Raw genomic sequence first — 26,725 nt, forward strand, 5'->3', positions numbered from 1 at the left:
GGAGCAAACTTAAAAGTCAGCAGAAAGTTTACCAGATTTTCATAAACTTCTCCATCATTTTGGGTCCATATCTATATAAAGAGATATTAACAGACACACACACAAAATGGATTACCTCCTCCTGTACTCCATCAGACAAACACTTAATTGAAACAAAACCGGCGGCTGACCAAGGTTATGCACATGACATTTCAAAGTGTAATATGTAAGTCCATAAATTGTCCAGAGTGTGCCGCACCAACACTTTTCTGCAAAGCAGATTCAAAAGTTCATATACAAAAGGACGGTGCACCAAACAGAGTGCTCAAAACTTCATGTAGTAATCAAATCTCTTATTTATATTCGGATAAAAAAACCTCAGCCAACGAGTTTCGTTCTAAATTTTTCGATGTCGTTGTACTCGCTATTATACGAGTGAATCGAACGGGCGGCCGGCATACGGGTCGTATCCTAATCTTGCTACTTATTCTGCGGAGACTGATATCGCCACATTATCAAGAACGTACAACTATCATATTGGTCCCTCTCTGGCCAAAGACTTCTTTGCCACTGGGGAAAACCGTGTATGGTCAACTTAGCAGCTAACCATTGAGATTAGTGTACTGGATGTTCACTACACATAAGAGCCCTGCCGAAGTTCATTCGAACGAAACGCGTTGGCTAAGGTTTTTTATCCGAATATAAATAGAAGAAATTTGATTACTACAGGAAGTTTTGAGCACTCCGTTTGGTGCACTGTCATCCATCAGACAAACACCCAGGTTCCACTTCACCCAGCACCATACTCACAGTCTTCATGTACCTTTCGTTCATATTGCATACATGGAAGTGAATTTTGCCCAATTTAGGGAGACCAGCAGAATCTATTGGACATGAGGGAATAATATGCACCTCTCTTTGTAGGAGAAAGGTAATAAGATCTGTTCCTTTACTACTGAATACAGTTTTAACACCGACAATTCCACAAGGAACAGTTTGGGATGACAACAGTCAATTCCTTAGAGAGAGGTGCACCGTTTTGTGGTCTCAGTTTGTGCAAGAGGGAACTCGCAGAGACATTGTATGATTGCTGGGATCAACAAGGGGAAAAAACTGTGTCCCAGCAGAAACACGGGAAATGACATAAGGCAGGTGAGCATTTCCTGTCACAACAACCTGTATTTCTGACAAACCAAATTCAAAATGCTCATAGGTGATGTTGTCTGATGGAATGAACTCCATTTCTGATGACAGATCCTGCACTGGTCAGCAGAGTTAGACAAATCCAAAGATTGTGACGATTGGCTCCTGAAATAAAGAGCATATATGTGCCCCAGAACTAGCTTACTCATGCCTTAAAACTGCCAGAAGCAGCATGCATGCTTACCTCATCAGCTTGGACAGCCATTTGGGCATTATTTCTAAGACAGGGTGTAGCTGTGGATCTTCTGGCTCCCCTTTGTGGGATTCCTACCTGGGTCTGTTAAGCTAACCTGCTACTAGCTTAGTTTTCCCCTGCATATGTCTGATTTATAAAGAACCCTAATCCTCTATTGCTTTGTATCAGACTGCTGAGCTTCTACTGACAACTGCTTTGCACTCATGTCTTCTTGTTTCTAGTGTAAAAATCAACTTTGTGTTGTCAATTTTATCTGCACTGCAGAACCTTCAGAATGCAGTTGGAAGCTTCAGGAGATACAGATGTGTGTGTGTTCAGAGGTATTACAACCCAGTGATGTCAATCTGCAACTCTAGAGACCTCCTAAACCACATGGAGTCTATTTCTGTTACATGTGGTTCCTCCAAAGTAGGTGAGCTATCCTGCTCAGGAAGGAAAGAAGACACTGCCCTTACAATGCCCCGTGTGTGTGTCCCAGATGAACTGAGACTTTAGACAAAACACACTGAGCTCCATACTCCCTCAAAGGCACTAGATGCAGTTTACCTTTGTTCTTTTTTTCCTGCAACAGCCAAACCGAGAAACAGGCCGCAGTTACAAGAGAACAAAGGCTTCAGGGGACTGTCAGTAATACTGAGTTAGAGGGTTCAAGTATCAGGTAAGAGGAAAAGGCACGATTTCCCTATGACCAAAGGAGTAAATAAGTAACTTTATTGTATATGAATAATTAAAGCCAGTACAAACATACGCAATAAAATCAGAGTTAAAAGGATTAATAAAAAGGCTGTAAGCAGGGAGTCATTACCGAGTTATTAAGTTCACAAATGTCTGTAGTTTGACAGCCTTGACAGCTGCGTGAATGAAGTCAAAGAATTTAGCAGCGGCTGGCTGTCCAAAGGAGAAAGAATGGAGTCCCCCCCCACTAACAATAGTCAATATGTTTCAGGGGATGGGAAAGAGATGAGGGAGTTGGACCAGGAAACCCCCAAAGAAGCCTCTTTTATAAAAGTCATCAGGAAACCGAGTGGCTACCTGGACACTGGCCTGGCCACGCACCTCCTCGATTAATGGCAAGCAGAAGATGTAACGGTTGAGAGGAGGTGGGAGACTACAGTATTCTTGGACTACCAAGGATTTGAACAACTATCATGGCAGGACGACTGGGATCCACCAGTTGAGTTATGACCAGGAAACATTTTTCTCACTTACAACACGCTGAGGATCAGTTTTAATGTTTTGTATTGCATGCTTACCAAACAGTATGTGTTCAATATATGGCATGATTGATTTTTTTTACTTGAAATACTGGAAGAAAAAACTTACTTTGAAACATTACTGGAAGGATGTCTTTTCTGGCAGCACTGGCTAGTTTACAGAATCCAGATGCAAAGCTCTCCGTGACCGTATCAATGACTGCTGTGAAAGCGAACTACAGAGTACCTGCAAGGTGTTTTGAATGTGACTAAAGAAATCTGCTGGTAAGTGTTATTGGATAACTGTGGGAGAGGCTAAGCAAGAGGATGGTATGCGTCGCCCTGCTCCTCTTCCTCATCTTTGAAGTATGAGGAGGTGGTAGTGCAGGAGGCGGTCAATGAAGGTGTCTTTGCCAATGACAATATAATCGACCATGTCAGAGACACTATCTCTCTTAGCTTGATTGGCGTTTCGTGGATGTGGATGCTCTTGCCAGGTGAGGACTGGTAATGTCTCATCTTCTACTGTACTGCACAGGTGTTTAGTAAAATGCCCTTAGGTTTGAAAAACACGAGAAAGCAAAGATTGCTTTGTGGGGATCTAAGTAACATTTTTGAAGGCCGCATAAATTGTTTAAGAAAGTGAGCACTGCGATTAAGCAATTCTTCTTATGGTCAAACAAATAGTTGCAGTATACTCCCATATTTACAGCATAAAGGAGTATGGATTAAGCGACCATTTTGAAATCCAAGGTAGCAGAAATAATACAGATTGTAGCCAAAGCAAAAGTGAGTTTAGGTAAATTGTTTACACCTTCTGGTGTCATGTGAAAGTATGTGTTGATTTATGGAAGTGATACAAAAGAAAAGATTGCCGTTGAATCATTTGATTTATGTCTTATAGTGTTATTCTTATAGTGTTCACAGCTCTATACGCCTATAGCATAACCGGAACTGCACCTACTGTTGCATGCTTATTGTCCTAAGGATAGTAGACCTCAGAATAATAAGCATGGGTTCTGAAGACATATGGTGCTTTAGAGACCGAAAGCCTCTTTCCTATGCTCAAGAAGAGGGAATGGGGCATTTAGTGTAGCTCTATTAAGCCATTGTTTCAAATGTAATATCGAATGTAAAACCCGGTTGGAAACTTAGTATGAGCGTTCAACAATTCTAGTAATGTGGTTCTGTGACTTTGCTGGATCACTCGTTGTATGCACATTTTCGCCTTTTTTTGCCTTCTCATCGAATCCTTTCCCAATCTCCTCTTGAGGGCCACGTTTCCCACATCTTGTCCCCTCCAAACAATGTGATTTCTGTGCTTAGTGTTGTTGTTGCTGATTGGTTCCAGAGATATTCTAAAACATGAATAATTTTACGTTCGAGATTACCATTAATCTGAATGTCAACCATTTACCCACTGTCAACTCCTCCTATTCCATACTTTCCAATCCAGAAGCATCATTTCCTTCATGTAACTCAAGAGTCTAAAAATAGTAACTGTTCGCAATAAGCTCTAACACTTCCAGTCTTCGCTGTGCCAAAGAGCTAGTAGAGTTCCTAACTCTACTAGCCATGACCATAAACTCTTTTTCCTTCTGTCAAATGGTTCCACCCACTGGTGCCGCCTCTAGTGTGCATGTTAATGTTTTTTACCTATTGTGCACACAGAAATCCTATTGTCACTTCCCAGCAGTTGATGAAATACCCAACTACGATGCTACGTTAGGATACCAGTCTGTTCCAGGTTTGCCAGCATCCTACTGTAGTTTGCACCACTTCAAGGTTTCCTCCTCGTGGGCCAGATATACAAGGACGTTCTGTGGACATTTGCTTGGATACGACTCGTAGTGTCTCCAAAGCGACGAGTGGTGCTGCCTAGTGATGGGGCAGACTTTGTGGCTGGACATCCGCATGCTTCTATGTTTGGCCTATACATCAAAGTAATCGATCATCCTTGGCTGTAACTGGGAAGTTTCACGCAGCAAAATGTAATCTAATGAGATTTAAGTGCTTATACACTGTTCTTGAGTAAAGCGCTCAGACACTTATGGACCTGCTGTAACTACTAATAACATTAAAATGTAAATCAAGAGTAAAACATTTCTATAGCTAAGCAATCATTTTGGATATGTGTCAAAATACCTGTGCAGCTTCAGTGCACGGGAGATCCATTCATCAAGAAGACACACGTGTGGCCCCTCCTCTGTTACTGGCAGCCCCTAATTCATTCACCTCAAGGCCCACAAGCAACGACCATGGCAGGCCACATATTTCTGGCTGTATATTGCCCTTTATTCTTGCTTTACACCGACTCAGAATAACCAGGCCTCCAGGACCAGCATCAGCAAGCAGGGTACTGTGTGCATAAGGAGGGCTGGAATACATCTGCATCCACCGAAGGCTCTTCTAAATGAACATACATGCCCAGCAAGGAGTGTCTCTTGTATAGACACCACAGCATGCTGATATGGCATTACAATACACGTACAGAGAAAGACCCAACCTACACACCATAATCCACCCAGGTCTGACCATAGTGCATCACTAGGTTGCTGTATAATCAACCCTTTCATTGATATTTATATGTCATATGTCCTTCATGCACTTTAATTTACATGTGACCTGACACAAAAACCATCTCTAAAGTCCTGTCTTCGTTCCTGCATGCACTTACAGAGCGAGCTCAATGAGAGGGAAGAGTGCGTCCGAAACCTCACCTTCATCGGTGATTGGTGTCACGGGAGTCCTAGGTAGAAGGAGGATACACATTGCACTTAAAATAAATAGATTAAGAAGCAAACAAATGCAAAGTACAATGAGGTACAACAAAAAACAGACTCAAAAGGGAAGGCCCAACTCTCAAAAAGGGAACTCTTCTAACTTTCAAGTCTCCTCTTTCTGGTTAACTCACTGAATTGCGGACCTTTCATTCCTCCATTTTACATTTCATCTGCTGCATCACAGCTACACCCAGCCCATTAACACAAATCCAATGGCTCATGGTCATTGCAGTTATGGACTGGGTCATATGTCCTCGCTCAACTTTTGCTTCAATGTAACTTCTGAAAAGCATTTGAACCTATTTGGAACTCCTCAGACAAGAGGGTCAATGTTAGTTTAAAGAAGAAACATTCTGAGAGCACAATGCTCATGGTAAGCCACACTCCCTTCCTCAGTGCGGCAAACCAGCTCCTAAGAAGACACAAGTGAAATCCAGAGCACAAAAGCAGTAAGCAATGCCAGTTACGTCACTCTGCTCGGCGCATCCCTGCTTGTTCAGGGCGGAAATGGGACAAGGACACCTCCGTATGGCAGATCTCTGTGCACTCAATGCGCGTCATTTCCACAAGCCATCACAATGGCTTCCTGAATGAAGGACGCCTCAAGGTCATGAGAGGAGCGTCAGCTCAAATGTGGGTTTGATGAAATGCAGAGTAAATGAAATACTGCTAACAAACAAGGTCACCTTAAGGCTGTTAAAGCCACACACAGACAGAGGATAAGAGGTTGACAGCGGGCAGAGTTGCGTGTTTGGAACATTACGAAATGTAATGCACCATTACTGAGCTTCACTGGCAGTGTTGGGACAATAAATACCGGTGAACTCACGTTGAACCAGCTATGAACATCCCTGCATTAGACCTCAAAACATAAGTTTGACCAGAGGGATAAGGATTCTGCTTGCTGTATTTGAATGTACTTCGGGTCATGCTCTTCTTGTGTGTCGTGAGTAGTGGTTTTTCTGGGGTTCACCGCTGTAGCCTATAGGGATGGTTGCATTAGAACTTACCAGTCCCTACAATGTGGTCAACTGTGAGCAATAGACCAGCATGAGAAAAGACAGGGCCAGACAAAGCAAAATGAGAGAGAGCAAAAAGGGTTTCTTTGTGGGAGGAGTAAGTTTTAAACAGGAAGGGTCTTGGCTTCTTGCTCACGACGGAGAGAGCCTTCGATGCTTCTGATCCAGGTTCACAGGGGCCTAGCACACCCTTTCTGGACAGTGGGCATGACGAGAATGTTTGACAGACTGTTGCGGTAGCCTGGTGCCCTTGGAGGTTTGCACTGAGGTAAATCAGGTCCATATTTCAAGCCGATGTAAGCAGGTCAGGTCATCTTTAACTATACAAGGGTTGTAAGTCTGAGTCAACAGGTGCGATTTGATGGTCGCTGCATTTGGTCCAAGATTTCAAACTGAAATTGACGCAGGAGCACAACCTTTGAAAACCTTCCTGGAGTCCGAAGAAGCAACGGAAGCAAGGAGAACTGAGATTTATCCAGATTAATACGCTCTACTGATCAAATTAGCTGAAAATAATAAATTCGCTTCATCAATTCTCTTTCTGGTGGATACTCGATCTAATCTCAGGTTCCTCACCTTAGAATACTTCCCAGATGCCAGACTGGAGCCAGAACACCTTTCACGAGCAACGTTCCCGAGGGCTGCCAGGTGGCATCATGCGGCACCACACTGACTCCAAGTAATGGAGCGTAGCCGCGCTTAACCACCACCCCTGCGCGCTGATGTCAGTTCCTTGCTCATCTTTCTGCATCCTCAGATGTGAAGTGGGAAAATTAGATAGCATCAGAGTGCAGACTCCTACCTTGGGACCGTTTTAGCTGTTAGAAAAAGGGACCACTCCACAGAACAAGGAGGTAAGAGGGCAGTGAAGAATCTGCGTTTAGATTGAGTTCTTCTGATGGATACTTCTAATGGCAGATTCCTCACCTTAGAATAGACAGAAAAGATGCACCTCCAGAAGCGAATGGTCTGTGGAGTGGACCAAAATGCCTTGCAGGACATAGCAGGTGAAATGCCCCATTTTGCCAGACCTGGCCGTCAAGGCAGGTGTGCTTTGTTAATCTATGTACTAAAGTCCATGTCACAGCCGGACAGATGTCAAGGACAGGCGCTCCACATGCCCAAGCAGTAGCAGAACGCCTAGTGGACTGGGGTCTCAGTCCATCAGATGGCTGCTTTGGCCAGTGCATAGGACTATTCACCTCAACAGGGCTCTCTTCTGCACAGCCTAGCCTTTCTTCACCTGGGAGAATGCCACAAAAACTGATCACCCACATTGTGTTCCTTGGTACGATCAATATAAAACTTTTAAAGCTATAACCTCCTTCTGGGTTCCAGCCAATGAAGCCTCTTCCCCTTTTTAGAGAGTTAAATGAAGGGAAAAGGACATAGACCATGCTAAATTGTCCAACGAGGGAGTTACAACATTAGGAAAGAAGGCCGTCCACGTCCCCATTACCAGTCTATCTGGAAAAAAGGCAATGCAGAACAGATGCAAGAACAGAGCCTGAAGTTCACTCATGCGACAAACGGAAATGATCGCAATGAGGAAGAAGATAGTCTTTAAAAACAAAGAGGTGCAGCATGCAACTAGGCATCGACTTGAAGGGCATTTATGTGAGAAACATTAAGATCAAAAAAAAGTTCGACTTTGAGATCAAAAATGGTTTAGGAGGAAACATGCATCAACCCTTTCAGAAACCACATTATATAACAGGTAATTTAAACAAGGATGGTTGGTCTGGCAACAGTATAAAGACAAAGTGCTGAAAAAACGCCTTTCATAGAGCCCCCAATAGAAGGTCTTGGTAAGTCAAAGATAAAACAAACAAATGTACGCTAGCTTGGACTGCAAAGGGTCGATTGTGCGGTTACTACACCAAGCCACAAACTTGTCCCATTGCCCAGCATAAATGGAATTCATGGAAGGGCATCTGACGGTGAGGATGACATCCATCACTTCTCGCAGATAAGCCACTGTCAGCTGCAGCCTCTCAACCGCAATGAATGGAGATGTAGATTGCATACATTTGGGAGAAAGATCCCACCTTGTTGGAGAGACAGGGGTTCCTCCCAAAGTGGCAGCTTGATAGGAGGGCAGGTACTCATGCCCACAAAGATACTACATTCTTCTTGTCCAATCCTGAGCCACTACATTGACTTGGGCGCAGACGTTCCTAATCTTTTACAGAACTACCGGTAGGAGGGCAGAAGCAGCAAGCAGTAAGGTGTACAGGAGTCCAGAGTTCAATTCTATCTGGATTGAGTCCTCAAGCGAGTGTTATCTAATGCACAAAGCGATCAACACTGCACATTCTCAGTGGCAGTGAAAAGATCCAGCCAGGGTACTCCCCATTGCGAGAGATGCTTGCACCACTTTGGGGTCTACTTGCTATCTATTTTATTTATTTATTTATTTATTGGCATTTATAAAGCGCAGCATATACCCTAGGGTGTCTTGGCGCTGATTAATTTGCCAGCTAGATGTTAAGCTGCCTGCTCAGAACACTGTTCTATACCAAGAATTTATTTATTGAACAGCCAAGTTTTCAGTTTTTTGCGGAATTGGAGTAGTGTGGGACATGCTCTAATGTCCTGGGGTAGAGTATTCCACAGTTTGGAAGCTGCTACCACAAACCGTTGGTCTCTCCACATCACAGTTTTGGTGCGGGGTACCATTAGTTGGTTGCCGTTGGTAGAACGCAAATGGCGTATAGGTTGATAAGGACGTAGATGGTCTTTAAGGAACTGCGGGCCCTGTTTATTTAGTGCTTTGTAAACAATGCACTGTGATTTAAATCTAGCTCTGTTCTGGATCGACAGCCAGTGTAGTTTAGGAATGGCGTCAGAGAGAGGAGCAAACTTAGGAATTCCCAGAATAAGACGTGCTGCTGCATTCTGTATGGTCTGCAGTTTTTTTATAACTCTAACTTGGGAATTGATAAAAAGCCCATTGCAGTAGTCTAGGGATGTCAAGACTAGTGAGCTCACCAGAGTTTTAATGGCGGTAGTAGGAAGATAAGGACTTATCTTTCGAATCATGCGTAGTTTGTGATGGGCTATAGAGGCCACTTTGCTAGCATGGTCCATGAAGTTTAAAAGGCTATCAAAGAGTATCCCTAAGTTCCTTACTTTAGTCACCGGATTGGGGGGGGGGTACCAAAAGTTTGGGGCCACCACGAGGCAGGCCATTCTGTGAAGAGTTGTCCAAAAATCATTACCTCGGTTTTTTCCGAGTTAAGTTTTAGGCAATTCGCTGCTATCCAGTCACCTAGTTCCGTCAGTCCTCTCTGGAATCTTTTAGCTACCTCCTCTCCATCACCTCTTATAGCCATCACCAATTGAGTGTCGTCCGCGTAGGAGGTTAGGCTCATCCCATGTGCCTTGATGACATTGGCCAGGTCCGACATATAGATATTAAAAAGTGTCGGACTCAGGGATGAGCCTTGAGGTACCCCACACGGTTGTGACAGTTTAGCAGATTGGTACGGGCCAAGAGTGACGGCCTGCGTTCTCTCAGAGAGAAAGGAAGCAAGGAGAGCTCTTGCCGTGGAGGAGATGCCCATTTTTCCGACACGGTCGACCAAAATACTATGGTCGACCGTGTCGAAAGCTGCTGAAAGGTCCAGCAGTACCAACACCGCTGTACCGCCTTGGTCTCTTATTATTCTTATATCTTCGGATGCTTTAATAAGGGCGGTTTCAGTCCCATGGTATTTCCGAAAACCATACTGAGTGTCATCTAACTTCTTATGGATTTCTATGTACTCAGTTAATTGTATGTTCATGGCCTTTTCCACCACTTTGGCCATGAACGGGAGACTGGCAATGGGTCGATAGTTTTTTAGTTCTGACTTGTCGGCTCCTGGTTTTTTTAACAGTGGTTTGAGCAGTGTGGTTTTTAGATTAAGGGGATATATCCCTGAGAGCAGGATGGAATTGCAGACTTGTGTCAGGACTGGTATGATCGAGTCCATCGCCGGTAAGAGCGCCGAAAGTGGAAAGGATCCAGCTTGGATCCAGCTTTGATTGTCGACACGATTTCTAGTACCTGATCTTCTGTCAGTGGTAGAAAATCAGTGAAGGATGAAGTTACTGTCTGTTTTGAGTCCTCCTGACTAATATTGGGAACCTTAGTGTGCGTGATTTTGGCCAAAAAAGGTTGATAGATATCATCCACCTTCTTGAAAAAGAAGTCAGCCAGGGCATCACACATGTCTTGGGTTTGAGGTGGGGTCAGATCAGGGGTATTGCCCGAGAGCACTTTAGTTATGTCATATAATTTTTTGCTAGAGTTCTTTGCCTGCTCAATTTGCATCATGTAGTACTCTTTTTTTGCCTTTATAATCATGGCTTTGTATGTTGCCAAAGCATCCTTGTATTTAGTTTTACTTGTTGGATTATAAGTCTTTCTCCATTGTCTTTCCCAGTATCTGTTCTGTTGTTTTTGTGCTTTTAGTTCATCTGTGTACCATGGTGCGGTAGGGGTGGACCTGTTCTTCGATAATTTCTTAGTGGGGGCTAAAGAGTTCATGGCATGTCCCAACCAGTCGTGGAGTTGTTGTATGGCCAGGTTGGGGTTAGCCGAGATTAGCGGGCAAGTATCATCCAAGTGGTTTTTTAGGTCCAGCTGGTTGACATTGTGCCAAGCTTTAAAGGATATAGACTGGGGAAGAGAAATAGCTGTAACTGGTTTTTTATCCATGGCCAAGGTACAGAAAACCGCATAATGGTCTGTCCATGGCAGCGGAAGGATGTCGCGTACATGGAGCCCCTGGGCACTTGAGAATATAGCATCTAAAATGTGTCCAGCTTGGTGAGTAGGTGAAGTAACCAGCTGATGTAACCCCAGGACTTCCATATCCGCAATGAGAGCTTGAGTCTCCTTATGGTTATTATCGTCTAGGTGGAAGTTCAGGTCACCTAATACTGTGATCGAGTCCTCTAATGCTAAAGACTCCAAGTGTGTACTAATACTCGTTAAGAAGCCAGTTTTGACTCCTGGGGGCCTGTATATAAGAAGACCTTTAAAGTTGAATTGTTGGCTAAGTTTGATAGAAAACATCATGGCCTCGCACGAGGTATCATGTATTTGAGTCACTATTACCTCCAGATTTTCTCTGGCTATGATGGCGATCCCTCCACCTTTCTGTCTAGGTCTATCTTTCTGTCTAGGTCTATCTTGTCTATAGGCTTTGTAGCCTGTAGGTGTGGCAGAGACCATGTCCAGACCGGACGAGTCATCTGTCCAGGTCTCTGTAATAAAAAGTACGTCTAACTTTGAATCTATTATCAGGTCGGCGATTTCTTGGCTATGTTTACATAGGGACCGTGCATTAATGAGGGCTAAGGCAACATTATTTGATGTAAGATTTTGTTTTAGGGGGTTCTTCTCACCTTGACGCAATGTCGTAAAAAGGCAGTGAGGGCAATATTGTTGGCTTTCATTATGCGTGTTACAAAGATCGAATGTGGCACAGGCATGATTCCTTGGTATTCTGAGATTAAGGAGAGCGTCCTTGGGGTAGACCATACTTGCATCTGTAGGAGTCGGGCCAGGGGCCAGACGGGCTTGCCTTAGGCGCGCCTTCGGCGCGCCGTCGGCGCGCCCGCTGCGCGGGCGGGATGGTGCCATGGACTGCCAGACACTGTGCGCTCTGTCATTGAAGGACCCTCGCTTGTGATTAGGAAGATGCCCAATCGCTTTAACTCAAGAGGCGCAGACCCACATGGAACAGGGCCCAGGACCCCACTTTGCTCTGTTTGTTGCAATACCACATGGCTGTAGTGCTATCTGTGAGAAGTGCCGCCATCTTCCTTTTGATGATGGTAGGAAGACCTTCAAGGCCTAGGGAATGGCTCACAACTCCAGCAAGCAGATATGGATTTGGGTTTCCATTAGAGACCAAAGTCCTCTGATCATCTCCCCCAGAAGAACTCCCCAAACCAAAAGTGGCGTGTCAATCACTAACGTCCACTCTAGATGGAGAAGGGAGAGGCTCCTGCCACTTATCCAAATATGCCTGAGTAGCCACCACTGAAGATTGTGCACAGCCTATGTCGAAATTTGAATGGTGTCTGACAGGTTTCCTTGGTTCTGGGTTCACTGGAACTTCAGAATTACCTGTAGAGCCTGCATATGTAACCTGGTGTAGTTGACAAGGAGGATGCAAGAGGCTAAGACGCCAAGAAGCCTTAGAGCAGCTCTCACAGAGATCCAAGACTGAGGCTTAAATTTCGTGATCGTAGCTAAATGTCCTGGGCTGGTTGAAACGGAGGATAGGACCTGAACTCTAACATATTCGGGACAGGTCCAACGAAAGGAAGCACTGCCATGGAGTCGGGTGCAACTCTGGCTCATTGATTGAGAACCCCAACGCTCTCAGGAGGTTTGCTGTTGTCTGGAGATGGTTGAGGCAAGCCTGCCTTCAACAGACAGACATTGAGGTAGGGGAAAACTGGAGGTTCGACCTCTGAAGAGGGGCAGCCGCCACCGCCATCTCTCATGAAAACACCAGATTGGCACGGGTGAGAAACTGAAAATTCTCCTGGCAAACCTTGAACCGCAGCTAACGTCTGTGGAAGTGCAGAGGGTATATATAAAAATATGCATCCTTCAGGTCTAGCTAGGACTGCCATCCAGTTGCCCGGATCCTGGGCAGTCAGAACTTGGGCCAGTGTATGCATTTGTAAATTTGTACTTCTGCAGAAAGGCATTAGGAAAGTGAAGATCTAAAACAAGACAAAGGCCTCCGTCCTTCTTCTTAATGAGGAAATTGCAGGAGTAACAACCCATCACTATTATCCTTCTGGTGGCCCCTTTGGCCAGTAGAGCTTGCAAGTCCTACTGTAAGATGGGCAGGTGCTCCTCTGAGGGGAGATCGGATGTGGGCGGAAGCTGTGGAGGGTCGGAAAGAAACTGAAGGGCATAGCCCTGCTGGGTCGTCTGGAGGATCCATCGGTCTGATGTGATCAACTGCTAATCGTGGGGAAAATGTCAGATCCCGCCTCTCACAGGGAGGTTGTATACTGATAAGGGCAAACTAAAGTGGTTTGGAAGCTCTTTCCACGGGGGGTGGTGACTAGGAAGATCACTGCCCATGGCGTCCTGCACATTGTCTGCCTGATCTTTGGCCCTGGCCATGAAAAGGCTAAGGTGACTCTTGCAGGAGCAGTGAGGTCTGAGGAGGGCTTACGTTCAAACGTCTGGAGTAGCCTCACAAGGACCAAAACTGATGAGGAATTGCCTGACAGGGGTCAAAAGGTCCAAAGCGTGCGATGTGGCCTGGCTCTCTTCTAAGTGCTCCAGGGTGGAATCAGCTTTTTTGTCAAATAGACGAGACCCGTCAAAAGGCATGTCCAGAGAAGCTTGTGCATCTCATTCATGCATGACAATGTGGAATCACACTAGTGCCGACCGCTCATACCAAGCACTCTGTACTGTATAGACCAGCCCGAATCCCAGATTTAGCTGAATCTTGGCCGTGTTGAATTGTTTGAGCAAAGGAGGACTTAAACTCTTTGGGGGCTGCGAGATCTTGCTGACCATGTCCCAGAGGGTAGGTGTATAGCAGGCCCAGTAGGCAAAAGGCATTGCCCAGCCTCAAGGCTAGGCTGACAAAGATTCCCCAAACACTCAATCCTTTTTAATTCCCTGTCGGGGGCGGTGAGTCACAGGGAATGAAGTGGGGATCACCTTGCTGTGGACACTTGGACCATCAAACTCTTAGGAGTAGGGTGCACAGTAAGGTAATCAGGGTCACCACTCTTAGTATGTGCTGGCATGAGGTGGTCTGAGTAAAGTTCCCAAAACTAGTAGAGAAACGCCCGCTTGTTCAATAAAGGTCTGCCTTGGGGACTAGATTCTCGCAAAGTGCTTGGTAAAGCCTGATAAAACTGCACCTGCACCAAAACAGATAACATCAAATATATTATAAACAAAAACCACAAGTGGCAAAAACATTTAAGCAAGGCGAAACAAATGAAAAGTAAGTTCATAAGTCAAAATAACTAGAAAGGTACAGCTCACACTGCAATTCTGTAACTGGGAGAGGATTTGGCCTAATCTCTAAACTGGGTAACAGGGTTCGAGTCTCGGCAATGACGCTGAACACCCTGTGATTCTAGGCAAATCACAATCTCTGCGTGCTTAACAAAAATGAATGTATCCTCATGTAGTGCTCGTGTAAAGCGCTCTGATACCCGAAACCTTCGGGTCAAGTTTGCGCTATATAAAACTTCGTAAAAAACATAACATGGGGGATGCAGCAGAGTGGCGCAAGGGGTACTTCATGCTTGTACTTCCAAACCTTTATGAAGTTAGACTTTCTTCACAAAGATTGCAGGAACTACGGAGGGAAGGCAACATTTGGGACAAGCTACTTGAGACAAGTCAAAGTCATAGGATTGTTATACAGGACATATACCACCACTACTCGGAAAGCAATGGCTGTAAGGGTACTTCACACTGTTCTGACAGAGTGCGTATACATATTTAACTACGAGAGATACACCCACCCTCTTTCTTTCCACGTGGCCCGACCGGCTTGGAGGTGAGCCATACTTGGCTTCACTTTACTGGATTCCAAGCTGTTTCCACGTTTTCTTCCTTAAGGATGAAAGATCCCCAAACACTTCTCTGACTCAAGACACTGCAGCAACAGGAAACCGAATCCTTCAACTACGGGAAGCGAAGGACGGCCACTGAAGCCCCATATTCTAGTTTAAGTCTTTGTTCTGGATTACTAGACGAACACACAGTTCAGTTCGGTTCAGTTCGTTTATTTGTTTCGAAGGTTAAAAACTATCATGAAAATACACAATAACAACAATACATAATCTCAAATACAAAACTTTCTGAACGACATTACATTGTTTAAAAAAGGCAACAAATTTAAAAAGGGATTTTTGTGAGTAGTAGGGCCAAAGTGCAAATGTGAATCAAGACCCCGTATAACCAACTAGATACCGCCCGGACCCACCAATTTCATCAGCCCCTTGTATTTCTTAATTTAAAAGCAATTTTAAGAAAACTTATAATGGCACATAGAGTTCGCATTTCAGTGGCTCTTTGCAAAAACAGTAAGGCAGATTTGGCATGGATTATATTTGAGTCTTTCAAAACACCTACTAAAAATCTTTGACGCGGTGTTTTATAAAAAGGGCACAATAATACAAAATGAAGGGTGTCCTGCAGAGACCTATTGTCGCAGCCGCAGGCACCCTTCTGCTCAATTGTTGGAGTAAACCCTGATGGGTAGGCTAAGATATGATGCAACAAATTGAGCCTAAAACGAGTCATTAAAAACCTCTCGTGCTGACAATACATTAAAAAGAGGTACGGTTCCATGCCTGCTTGATTAGATACTAGCGAATGAGCAACTGTCGAGGGTTTAATAGAGTCAAGCTCCCTCCTCCAGCCATTATATTTATCCAGCAATTGCCCTTGTACTGAGTGTCTGGAATGTATATCCACCGTGGAGGGGTCCAAGAATAGCCTTTGTTCCTCTAATTCCCCAGGGTATCTTTAACATATTTCAGCCAGGGGATTTGAAGGCATTTCTCTTTCGTCAAGCAATCCTGGATGATCTGTCTGGATAGTTCCGCATTGGGGTTTAGCCAAATTTTGATCCAGGCCAGGATAGGTCTCAGTCTAATCAGATCAGCTATATATGTGATTCCCAGCTCTTTGTGTATTATTGCTGTGGGGATGCTCGGCGGAAGTTTTAACAGTTTTTTTAGAAATTTATCTTCCTCACTTTGGATTAGTTGAGCATCTCTGAAGCCCCAAACTTCAGCTCCGTAGATAGTCTTTGAGATACTGACTGATCTATACAAAGTCAACACCTGCTCTGGGGACCAACGTCCCATTCGACGGGCAAAATTTAGTATAGCTCCATTAGCTGAGACAAGTCTCCTCGCCCTCTCCTCTATCAGAGGGGCGAACTTTAGCTTCTCGTCGAATAGAAGACCTAGATAAGGAAATGTTTTGACACTGTCCAAGACATGATCCCCCAGTTTGAATACGAATTTCTTCTGTGGTTTCTTCCCTACTATCATGATGAAGGATTTTGTCATGTTGACGGAGAGGTCCAGTTTCCTCATGAAATCCGCGAAACCCTTGATTAAGAGCTGCAAGCCAACAGCCGTTCGCGCTAGGAGGACAGCGTCATCGGCGTACAAAAGTACTGGCAGATGACGAGTGCCCACTTTTGGGCAGTCAGTTCCCAGTGCTGTCCGGTCACTCTCCAGGCCATTTATATAGAGGGAGAACAGGAATGGCGCCAGGATGCACCCCTGCCTCACCCCGCCCGAGCACAGGAAGGGATCAGTGCTCACCCCCCCCGCACTGTAGCGGACCTTGGCAGTGGTGTTCCAGTGAAGCTCCCTCAAGATGTTGATAAGGTCCGGATCAATTCCCAAGTTGAACATGAGCGACCATAGTTTGGCTCTGTTGACATTGTCAAACGCCGCTGCTAAGTCCATGAACCCCATGTAAATGGTGCCATCAGACGCCTTGGTGTACTTGGCAGTAAGGAGGTATAGGTTGAGGCACTGGTCGCTAGTTGACCTACCAGTTCTGAACCCATACTGGGTGTCCACCAAGATGTTGTGGGTGTCAGTCCATTCTAATAGGCGGTTGAGAAGAGCCCTCCCAAGCACCTTAGCAGAGACGTCAATAAGCGAGATAGGTCTGTAGCACTGCGGGCTGTCCCTACAGCCTTTCTTGTAAATCGCGACAATCACCGCAGTGGACCATGATCTCGGCAGACCCGTTTTGATAGCTGCATTCAGTACTCTCGTTACCATTGGGGCCCATAGCTCCGTGTTGCTAAGAAATAGGTCGGGGGGGGTCCCGTCCGGGCCCGGGGCTTTGTTTCGTGTTAGCCCTAGGATTGCTTTGAGGACTTCATCCAGGGATAATTCAAATTTTTCCGCCCTTGGCCCCCTCCATATTCCATCACCAATGTCTACCTCCTGTTGGTTGTACAAGGATTTAAAATGGGCAATCCATTGTTCCGGCAGAATATTTGAGCTGATGACTGGAGAGCTTAGATCGTGAAAACTTGGTCTATTTATAATTTTCCAAAACTGGGCATAGTCCTTATTTTCGCCGGCCTCTCTTAAGTCTGCCCACACTTCTTTTTGGAGGGTGCTTTTCCTGATCTTGATCTGAGTTTTATAGTTCCGCCTACAACAAGTGATTACGGCCTTGTCCCTTGGGGTCTTTTTTAAGCTCTGTTTTAGGTCTCTTAGCGCTTTAGAACAGTTAGAGTCAAACCATCTTGGCGTGGATAGCTGTTTTGCGGGCTTCTTGGTTATCAGGAGTTTCTCTACAATGTTAGTTAAAGATTCGAACGCCTCTACAACTCCTCTATCCTCTATTGTATGATCTAGACAGGTCTCTATGTGGGCTTTCCCTTCCTCCACTAATTTGACGTAAAATTCTTGGGGGTTAATCACTGACCACCTTAGGCGTCTCCCTTGGTCTGTTGGTTGGATTTCTGTTTGATGAATCACCCCTAGATCTTTTCTAATGAAATTGTTCCCTTTAATTTCTATTAGAATGGGATTGTGGTCACTGAAGGGACTCCACTCTGTTCTGGTGTTTAGGATCTTTTCCCTAGCACAAGCGGATATCATGACGTAATCTATTATGGACCCCCCACCTTTACCCTTAAATGTCGGTATTGGGGATTCACCTGTCTTAAGTGCGGTTAGATCCATGACCTGAGTGAGGGCAAAGTTGTCTAATAGTTTCATCAGAATAGTACCCTCTTTAGTGTGTGAAAAATGAGGGCCCTTTTCTAAAGGACAAGCTGACCAATCGGGAGTTAAAGGAAGTAGTTTGGGGCATAAATGGCAATTAAAATCCCCCATTAACAGGACAGTTGGTTCTGGCCCCTTCGTCCTTTGATCTAGTTCCTCATTTAGACAGTTTTCCAACTGCGCTAAGATTGGGAAATTCCCCTCCACCGGCCCGGAATTATAGAAATTCACAAACAGTAGACTCTCCCCCAGATGTGAAAGTCTAGCTGCTTGTATATTATCTGATGGGCAATCAGTGTATGACCAGGAACCTTTCAGGTCTAAGTCCACATAAAGTACTAGACCTCCTTTTGCTCTACCCGAATTTGTACCTTGTGCAGGTTTAAAGAAACACTTGTAACCCTCCAGTTGACATGGTCCCGAATCCCTCGCCCAGGTTTCTTGGAGCGCTATCAGATGAAATCGCTTTATGAATTCTACCCATTCCTTGCTTTTTAATTTGGCTTCCAGCCCTGCGATATTCCAAGATAAGATGGTCAAACCCTCCCTCTTCTCTTTGCCTCTTGTCCTGTGGGTTTCAGTTGCTCTATCCTCCCCATCTATTAATGAGTCTATTTTGGTTATTTTCTTTTCCCCCTGGCCCCGGGGTGAGTCTAGTCTCCCGGTTAGTATACTCTCCTCGCTCCCACGTTCACCCCCTATTTGTGGGCCTGGATGACTACTCGTGGTCAAACTTCCTGCGATGATATTTTCTATGGGTGTAAGTCAATCGATATCCTCTAGTGATTGAAATGGGGCAAATCTATTTCTCCATTGAGAGAAATCCCGCTGGGAGTAGGGCTGTTCGGGATGGCTTACTAGTCTGGGTCTATATGGGCGCTGTGGTCTACCCATCGTCCACCCTCCCTCATCACCCACACGATTGTTGTTCCGGGTCCTTGGGTAGAAATACCCAAGTGGGAGTGCACAGATCGTGCTGGTTTGATTCCTGTTTGCACTCTTCAGGATGTACTCTACCAGACTAGTGTCCGTAAAGTTTGCGACTATGCAATCTCCTCTAATATCTTTGTTTCTTCCCCCGACCCAGTTTACCCTTCTTACGCTTGCTATCTCTCCTCGTTCCCCATTATTTAAGGGTCTGTGGATATTCAGCCACTTCGAAATTTTGGAGATCAATTGGTGGTGTTTTTCTCTCTCGTTGGGCCTATTTTCTGGTACCCCTGCAAATATTATTACAAAAGGACTCGCCTCGGGGGGTAAATCTATGTGTGGGGCCTGAGTATTGGTATTATAAAAGGGATCAGGGTCTGTATAACAGTGATTATAATTCCCTTCCCTCTGACTGTGATCATCTTGTCTCCATTGCATTAGTGGTTGCAGGGGAGGTTTCTCCCTCTGAGAGTTGTTCGCACCTTGATTGTATCTCCCTCTAGAATTGTCGTTAGTTCCCCCTTTGGGGTTTTGGGCAGTTTTAGGGGCCTCATGAATCTGGGCTATAGCCTGATGAGAGTGGCTGACACAGTTGTTATTTTGGGCTCTCTTTGTGTTTGCCTTATCATTTGTGGGTTCCTCAGTTAGTTGGGGTGGGTCAGCAGGAGTTTTTGCGAGTGTGTTCTCTAATGCCTTGGATTGTTTAGAGAGCTCACACATTATTTTATCCACCTTACTTATGATAGGCTTTAGTTGTGCCGCTAAGAAGGATTCTAGCTGTTTTTTAATATCTGTAACTACTGACTCGATCCACCCTGGGGGAATGGATTCTACCTGGGAGTTATTTTCTACTGATTTATAATCTTGAATACATATTGGGGAATTAGTTCTTAGAAATGCTTTCCTCTGTCTCTGATATCCCTTGTTCCTCCCCATACGCTTCCTTGTTTTCCGATGGGTCGTGTCATTAGGTTCAGGGGTTTCTGGCCCTGAGGTTTGTGCACATGGGACGTCTTCTGTATCATTATTTGTTTGGGATACACTGCCCTGGATGTTTGAGCTATCGACTAGTAGTACGTCTCTAGAGGGTGTTTGAGTGATAGCATTGAGATTGGGCGAGGAGGATAGACTCCGTTCCATGCGTTCAATTTCCCCAGTGACTTTCTTTAACATTAAGTCAATTGCTGTAGGTTTGTTCCCCTTTGCTTGGGCAACCTCCTTTATTTCCCCCCTTATTGATTTAGGGGTAGCTCTTTTATTTAACTTGTTCCCAGCCGAGCGTGTATTGGGGTGGGTGGACATCGTTCCCTTATGGACTCCTGCCTTATCGCAACCACACTGTGCTGCTTAGGTTTCTAGCAATCCTCTTGGGTGATGCCGTAGGGGTAACAAGAATAGTTTTAGAAAGGCTTCAATACCCTGTGCAGAATCCCTATGCGCTCCGAGCAATACCTGGGTGTTTTTTCAGTAGAGCGTAGGGGCCATTGGGGGTGGCCCGTCCCGTCCCTCGTCGTCCCCGGACGGCCACAGACGGCCCGCCCTCTGCCCGGGCTCCGCCCGGCGTCGCCCGCGCGCGTCCCGCGACGCGGAGAGATTGACTCGCCTTTGTAGCGCCTCCGGGCGCGAAGACAGCGGGAAACAGGAAGTGCACGCAAAGCCCGCTGGGAGCTGTAGTCTCCAGCCGCGTTGGAGGATGATGGCGGCGAGACCTACAGCGTTCCAGACCCAGGGGCTAAGGCTGCGTGATGGCGTGCTGTCCAGATGGTGAGTGAGCTGCCAGTAGACCCCCGCTCCACCGAGGGATTGACTCGCCTTTGTAGCACCTCCGGGCGCGAAGACAGCGGGAAACAGGAAGTGCACGCAAAGCCCGCTGGGAGCTGTAGTCTCCAGCCGCGTTGGAGGATGATGGCGGCGAGACCTACAGCGTTCCAGACCCAGGGGCTAAGGCTGCGTGATGGTGTGCTGTCCAGATGGTGAGTGAGCTGTCAGTAGACCCCCGCTCCACCGAGGGATTGACTCGCCTTTGTAGCGCCTCCGGGCGCGAAGACAGCGGGAAACAGGAAGTGCACGCAAAGCCCGCTGGGAGCTGTAGTCTCCCGCCGCGTTGGAGGATGATGGCGGCGAGACCTACAGCGTTCCAGACCCAGGGGCTAAGGCTGCGTGATGGCGTGCTGTCCAGATGGTGAGTGAGCTGCCAGTAGACCCCCGCTCCACCGAGGGATTGACTCGCCTTTGTAGCGCCTCCGGGCGCGAAGACAGCGGGAAACAGGAAGTGCACGTAAAGCCCGCTGGGAGCTGTAGTCTCCCGCCGCGTTGGAGGATGATGGCGGCGAGACCTACAGCGTTCCAGACCCAGGGGCTAAGGCTGCGTGATGGCGTGCTGTCCAGATGGTGAGTGAGCTGCCAGTAGACGAACACACATTTCATTTATCCTGATCTGTAGGGGAAGGGACAAGTGTTGTACAACAGTAACTGTGGCGAAAACATACAAAGTTAGAAACACTCACCTTCACAGTTTCATAATTCAGCATCGAATCGATGGCAGCGTTGCCAGCCTCATTGTCCGCTTTGTTCATTTCAATTCTGAACTTAGTCCTGCAAAGCAATTCATCTACAGTAAATACATTCATTCTGGTGTAAAAAAAAACATTTTCGAATGTGCTACTGGATTATTACAATTAGGATCTACTGACCTCCACTGGGTGACTGCTATCGTGAAGGCCGTGTACGCTCCGAGGGTCCCCAGCGACACCAACGCGAAACTGGCGCCACACTTGAAATACTAGGAGAATAAGAGAAACAAATGTCATATAATGAATTGTTTACTTGGATTCTAGGAACATCTAAAAACTGACATGCTGCGAACATCGTTTCTTTCCACAATTATTTAATTAAGTGTTAAGAAATGTGGCTTGACTGACGAGTAGGAAACAAACGGTTGTTAACTGTACAAAGTTGTCCAGGTTCACAAAGCCATTTATGTTCGGAAATCCACATTACCTGCACAAATTGCGAGCTTTACGTGTACAAGGTATTTACCAATGTATACCTTGTACTTGTAAATGAGTTTAATCCTGCATATTATCCTGCGTCAGGTAATATTCCGCGGGACGTCACCCCACACGAGGAGTAGACGTTTCAAGGTGTGCCATGCCTTGAGACTTTGAGAATGCCCACAACCCCATACCCCACTCGGGTAACGTCTGAGATTTTTGTTGCTGCCAAGGACTGGAGTCAATATCTTTTCAGTGTGGGACGGGGAATGATACACCCCCAAACTTCGCTGAAGTATAGAAGAAGAGGTTTCTCCACAGAGTAAAAAAAAAAACATTTTCTCGGTGGAGAAAGGAAAAAATAAAAATAAATAACAGTTGCACATAGGCAGTGGCTTCCACCGATTTAAAACTATGTGTTTTAATCAGCATTGGGGAAATACCAAAAAGTGAACTTTTACAGGGTTACACCTGGAAATAGAGTGGAAAGAAAAAAACAAGTTATTTACCTGTACACTGTGGTTCTCCTGTATTGATATCTTTTATAGATTCACATGCTTGAATCTTTTGCGTCGTCATAGTGGGAGTCCCACGGTAACAGTAGAAATAGTAGTACTGAATACATTACATAGACCTCCATAAAGAGAAAATTCAATTGGACACTATCAACCTCATTTTATAGCATCCAAAGTTCAGCCAATCACAGCAGGGACATCAGAGTTACCCTCTTCACAGAGCCACCACACCTCAGATTCCAAGCGCAAGTATATATATATATATATATATATATATATATATATTACTCTGAGGTAGAATGGTGATCCTAACCCGAGAGGAGGGCGGGTCGCATGTGAATCTCTAAAAAGTTATCAATACTCGAGAACCACAGTGTACAGGTGAGTAACTTGTTTTTCTACATTATTGTATCTTTTTATAGATTCATATGCTTGAATCAGATTAAAGAGCAGTATATCTATATATGAATAAAAATAACAATGAAGGCAGGAAGGCTAACACTCTCACCATGACAATATCAGAAAATAATACATATATTAGCAGAGTTCTCTTAATGTAAGTAGAAATAACAATCAAATACATTATTCAAGAATAAACACCATAAGTAGATAAAGAAATCAGGATGATTACAAGCCTCCTACCTTAGGCAAAGAGATGACGAAGAACCGCTTGTCCCACGGCTATATCTGCCTTCCGCCAACCATCTAGGCAGTAATGCTTTGTGAACGTGTGTCCCCTCGCCCATGTTGCTGCCCTATATATGTCAGAGAGAGAGAGGTCCACGCAAACAGGGCTGAAGAAGTTGCGACCTTTCTCGTCCTATGGGCCTACACTCTTGCAGGCAATGGATTCCAGCCTGCTCATGGCAAAAAACAATAGCTGAAATGACCCAGCGAGTAATACTGGCCCTAGTTAAGGTGAGTCCCTTCCTGGGTGCAAAGTAAGACACCAGCAGTTAAGACTAACAAAAGGATTTTGTCCTTTGCAGGTATAATTTTAAACAGCGTTTGATATCCAGAGAATGGAGAGGTTTTTCTGTCACCGAGGACGGATTTGGAAAAATGTAGGCAGAAATATAGGCTTATTGAGGTGATAAGATGATGGTACTTTAGGTATGAAAGAAGGATTCGTACGCAGAATAACCCTATCTGCTAAAAATTGAAGAAATGGTTCCTTTGTAGAAAATGCCTGGATCTTGCCGATATGTCTGGCTGAAGTGATGGCCAATAGAAAAGCCACCTTCCAGGAGAGAAATTTTAAGTCACATTTTCCTTAATAAGTCTATGGGACCACAGTGAAGATTGATTCAGACGTCGTCTGTATCTAGAAATCACAGCAAGGGGGATGTTAATGGATGAATGTGAGAGCCCCGCCTTGGCTAGGTGTAAAAGATATGGTAATACTTGCTCCGGTATGGATGAAAAAAGATATATAGAATGAACACTGCACCACACACAGAACCTTTTCCATTTTTCAGAGTAACATTTGAACGTAGAAGGAGCGCGAGAATTTAGTAAAATTACTTTGCAATCATTGGGTTTGTTAAAACTCTCTAATTCAATTAGGTGAGGAGCCAAGCTGATAACTGAAGGGAGGGAATTTGCGGAAGAATCACTTGACCCTTGTCCATGTAAAGAAGATCCTCCTTCGACCAAAAGAGAATCGGAGTGCACTCGGATAGGCAAAGAAGCTCTGTGTACAAAAATGATCTTGCCCACCCAGGAGCGGTAAGAATTATGTGGCATGGCTCCCGTTTTCTTCTTTTGAGAACTCGAGGAATGAGAAGAAACTGGGGGAAGGCGTAGGCAATTTTCCTGTCCAGGAGAGCAGAAAATTACTCCCGTAGATTCCGGCTGAGGAGTCCTGCTTGCGTAAAAGGTGCACTTTTTGTTTAGGTATGTAGCGAACAGATCTAACGTGGGAAAGCCCCAAGACCAGAAGACCATCTGCAACATCTGGTCATTGAGCTCCCATTCGTGGCACTATTTGTACACCCTGCTAGGAGAGTCGTCGACTGATAGTAGACTACTGGCACGTGCTCCACTCGGAGTGAAATTTGGTTCAGGAGAAGCCATTCCCACATCTCTCGCGCTTGAAGAGCGAGAACCCGCGATCTTGTGGCACTCTGATTCCGGAGATGAAACATGGTGGTGGTGTTGTCCGTCTGGACCAGAGCTGGAAATCCGCGAATCCCAGGCAAGAAGACTGAGGCCCAAGAACTCCGCTCTTAATTCTATAAGGTTTATGAGGCATTTCGATTCCTGTCTGGACCATTTTCCATGCACATGAAGCTCTTGGAGGTGAGCTTCCCAGCCCTCCATGGACGCATCCAACATCATCACAAACTGAGTAGTTGAGTGAATGAAGGACAGGCCCGAGTTATGATTTCCTCGATCTGCAACCAAGACATTGCAGTTTTCATAGCCGTTGAGATTTAAATCGTGTTGTTGAATGACCCATTGGGTTGAACCCATTGAGTGTCCAGTTGCTGCTGCAGACGGCGCATACGAAGACGGCAATTTGGAATAAGTTGAATGCATGAGGACATCATCCCCAGCATAGATTTGTACTTTCTGACAAAAACAGACCTTTTTGACAATAGAAGGCGTGTCATTTCCTGGAGATGCAAGACCCCTTCGAGAGTTGGAAAAGCTTTGCCGAGATTTGTATCAATGCGAGCTCCTAGGAAAGTCAGAGAACTGGAAGGAATGAGAAGACTTTTCTAGATTGAGGTGGAGACCGAGAGACTGGAAGAGATTCCGGCAAGTTTGAGTAGAGTTCCTGGCTGCCTGAAACAAAGGTACTTTTATTAACCAATCATCCAGGTAGGGGAATAACTGGTGATCTGAGCGTCTCGGAAAGGCAGCTATTGGTGCCATGCATTTGGTGAAGACTCTATGGCCGACTTCAAACCGAAGGGAAGCACACTGAACTGATAATGGCACCCGCCACTTAGAACGTGAGATATCTTCGATGCTTGGAAGCTTGTCTCCTTCCCAGTATAAGAATTGCCCGGAAGCTTGTCTCCTTCCCAGTATAAGAATTACCCGGAAGCTTGTCTCCTTCCCAGTATAAGAATTACCCGGAAGCTTGTCTCCTTCCCAGTATAAGAATTGGCTTGGTAGTTTGGTTTGCCCTGTTCCCATCATGCACTGGGACAGGAACAGACTAATTTGCATGTAGCCAGGTTCTGAGCTGGGATGGTGCAGTGAGCTAAAAAACGGTGATGGATCAAGCCCTGATCTCTTGACTGGGTAGGAGTATTCTGCATCATTCAGAAACTCTGTCCATCACCTTTTCCAAAATTGTTTCTTTTCTGTAACTCCAGTTCTGTAGTAGGGGTATCTCTGTTATAGTCATAATCTAGTGAATAGTCCCGCCCATGTGCGTGTACCCCGGAGCTATCAAAAATAATCTCTTAAAGTGTCGAAAAAATGCAGAACTGCACAGACACTTAAGAGAGAATTTAAAGACATAGAATGAAGCCTATAAACAGGCTACACTGTCCAGTACTTCAGCTAGAAATTCCACCAAAATCCACAAAACAGCAAAGCCTGTCCAGATTTTCCTTGCCTGCAGCAAAAACCCCTCAGGAATGATAGAGAGGAAGACCTGGACAGACAAGCCACATAGGCTGCCATTATGTGGCTCAGAACAGGATACTGTGCCTTTAAGAGAACTTTCCAGAACTTCACAGTATCCCAGAATGCCCTGCAGGTCCCTCTTACTTTCAGTTCTTTTTGAAGGCGTAACACGCCAGACCTGTAGCATTCCTTACATGAATATCTTTCTCCACCGGGGAGGAGGGCGGGCGCTTATGACTATAACAGAGATACCCCTACTACAGAACTGGAGTTACAGAAAAGAAACTACTCCTTCTGTAGTAGGGGATCTCTGTGTATAGTCATAATCTAGTGAATAGAATGGCAAGCCCATCCCCACAACAAAGCGGCGGTGGAGAAAAGAAACCAACACCACTATTGTGCGAACAGATTCCGCAGCGAAGCCTGTCCAACCTGAGCATCCGCCCTGGCATCAGTGCCCAGACAGTAATGCTTAGCAAAGGTATGAACCGACTTCCAAGTGGCGGCCTTGCAAATTTCCGCAATCGGCACATTACGGAGCAAGGCTGTCGTGGCAGCTT

General features: G+C 45.4%; 1 protein-coding gene across 1 annotated transcript in view; it reads right to left on the bottom strand.

Annotated features, from left to right (window-relative positions):
* Nucleotides 1-26,725, bottom strand: part of ABCB7 (ATP binding cassette subfamily B member 7) — a 796,257-nt gene that overhangs the window by 325,138 nt on the left and 444,394 nt on the right. Inside the window, exons 7-8 of the mRNA XM_086918402.1 lie at nt 21,766-21,854; nt 21,580-21,667 (exon numbers count right to left, since the gene is read on the bottom strand). Coding sequence (XP_086774528.1) covers nt 21,580-21,667; nt 21,766-21,854 — 177 coding nt within the window. The remainder of the gene's footprint in view (nt 1-21,579; nt 21,668-21,765; nt 21,855-26,725) is intronic.

This window comes from Lissotriton vulgaris, chromosome 4_1, assembly GCF_964263255.1.
Source record: "Lissotriton vulgaris chromosome 4_1, aLisVul1.2, whole genome shotgun sequence".
Taxonomy (NCBI): domain Eukaryota; kingdom Metazoa; phylum Chordata; class Amphibia; order Caudata; family Salamandridae; genus Lissotriton; species Lissotriton vulgaris.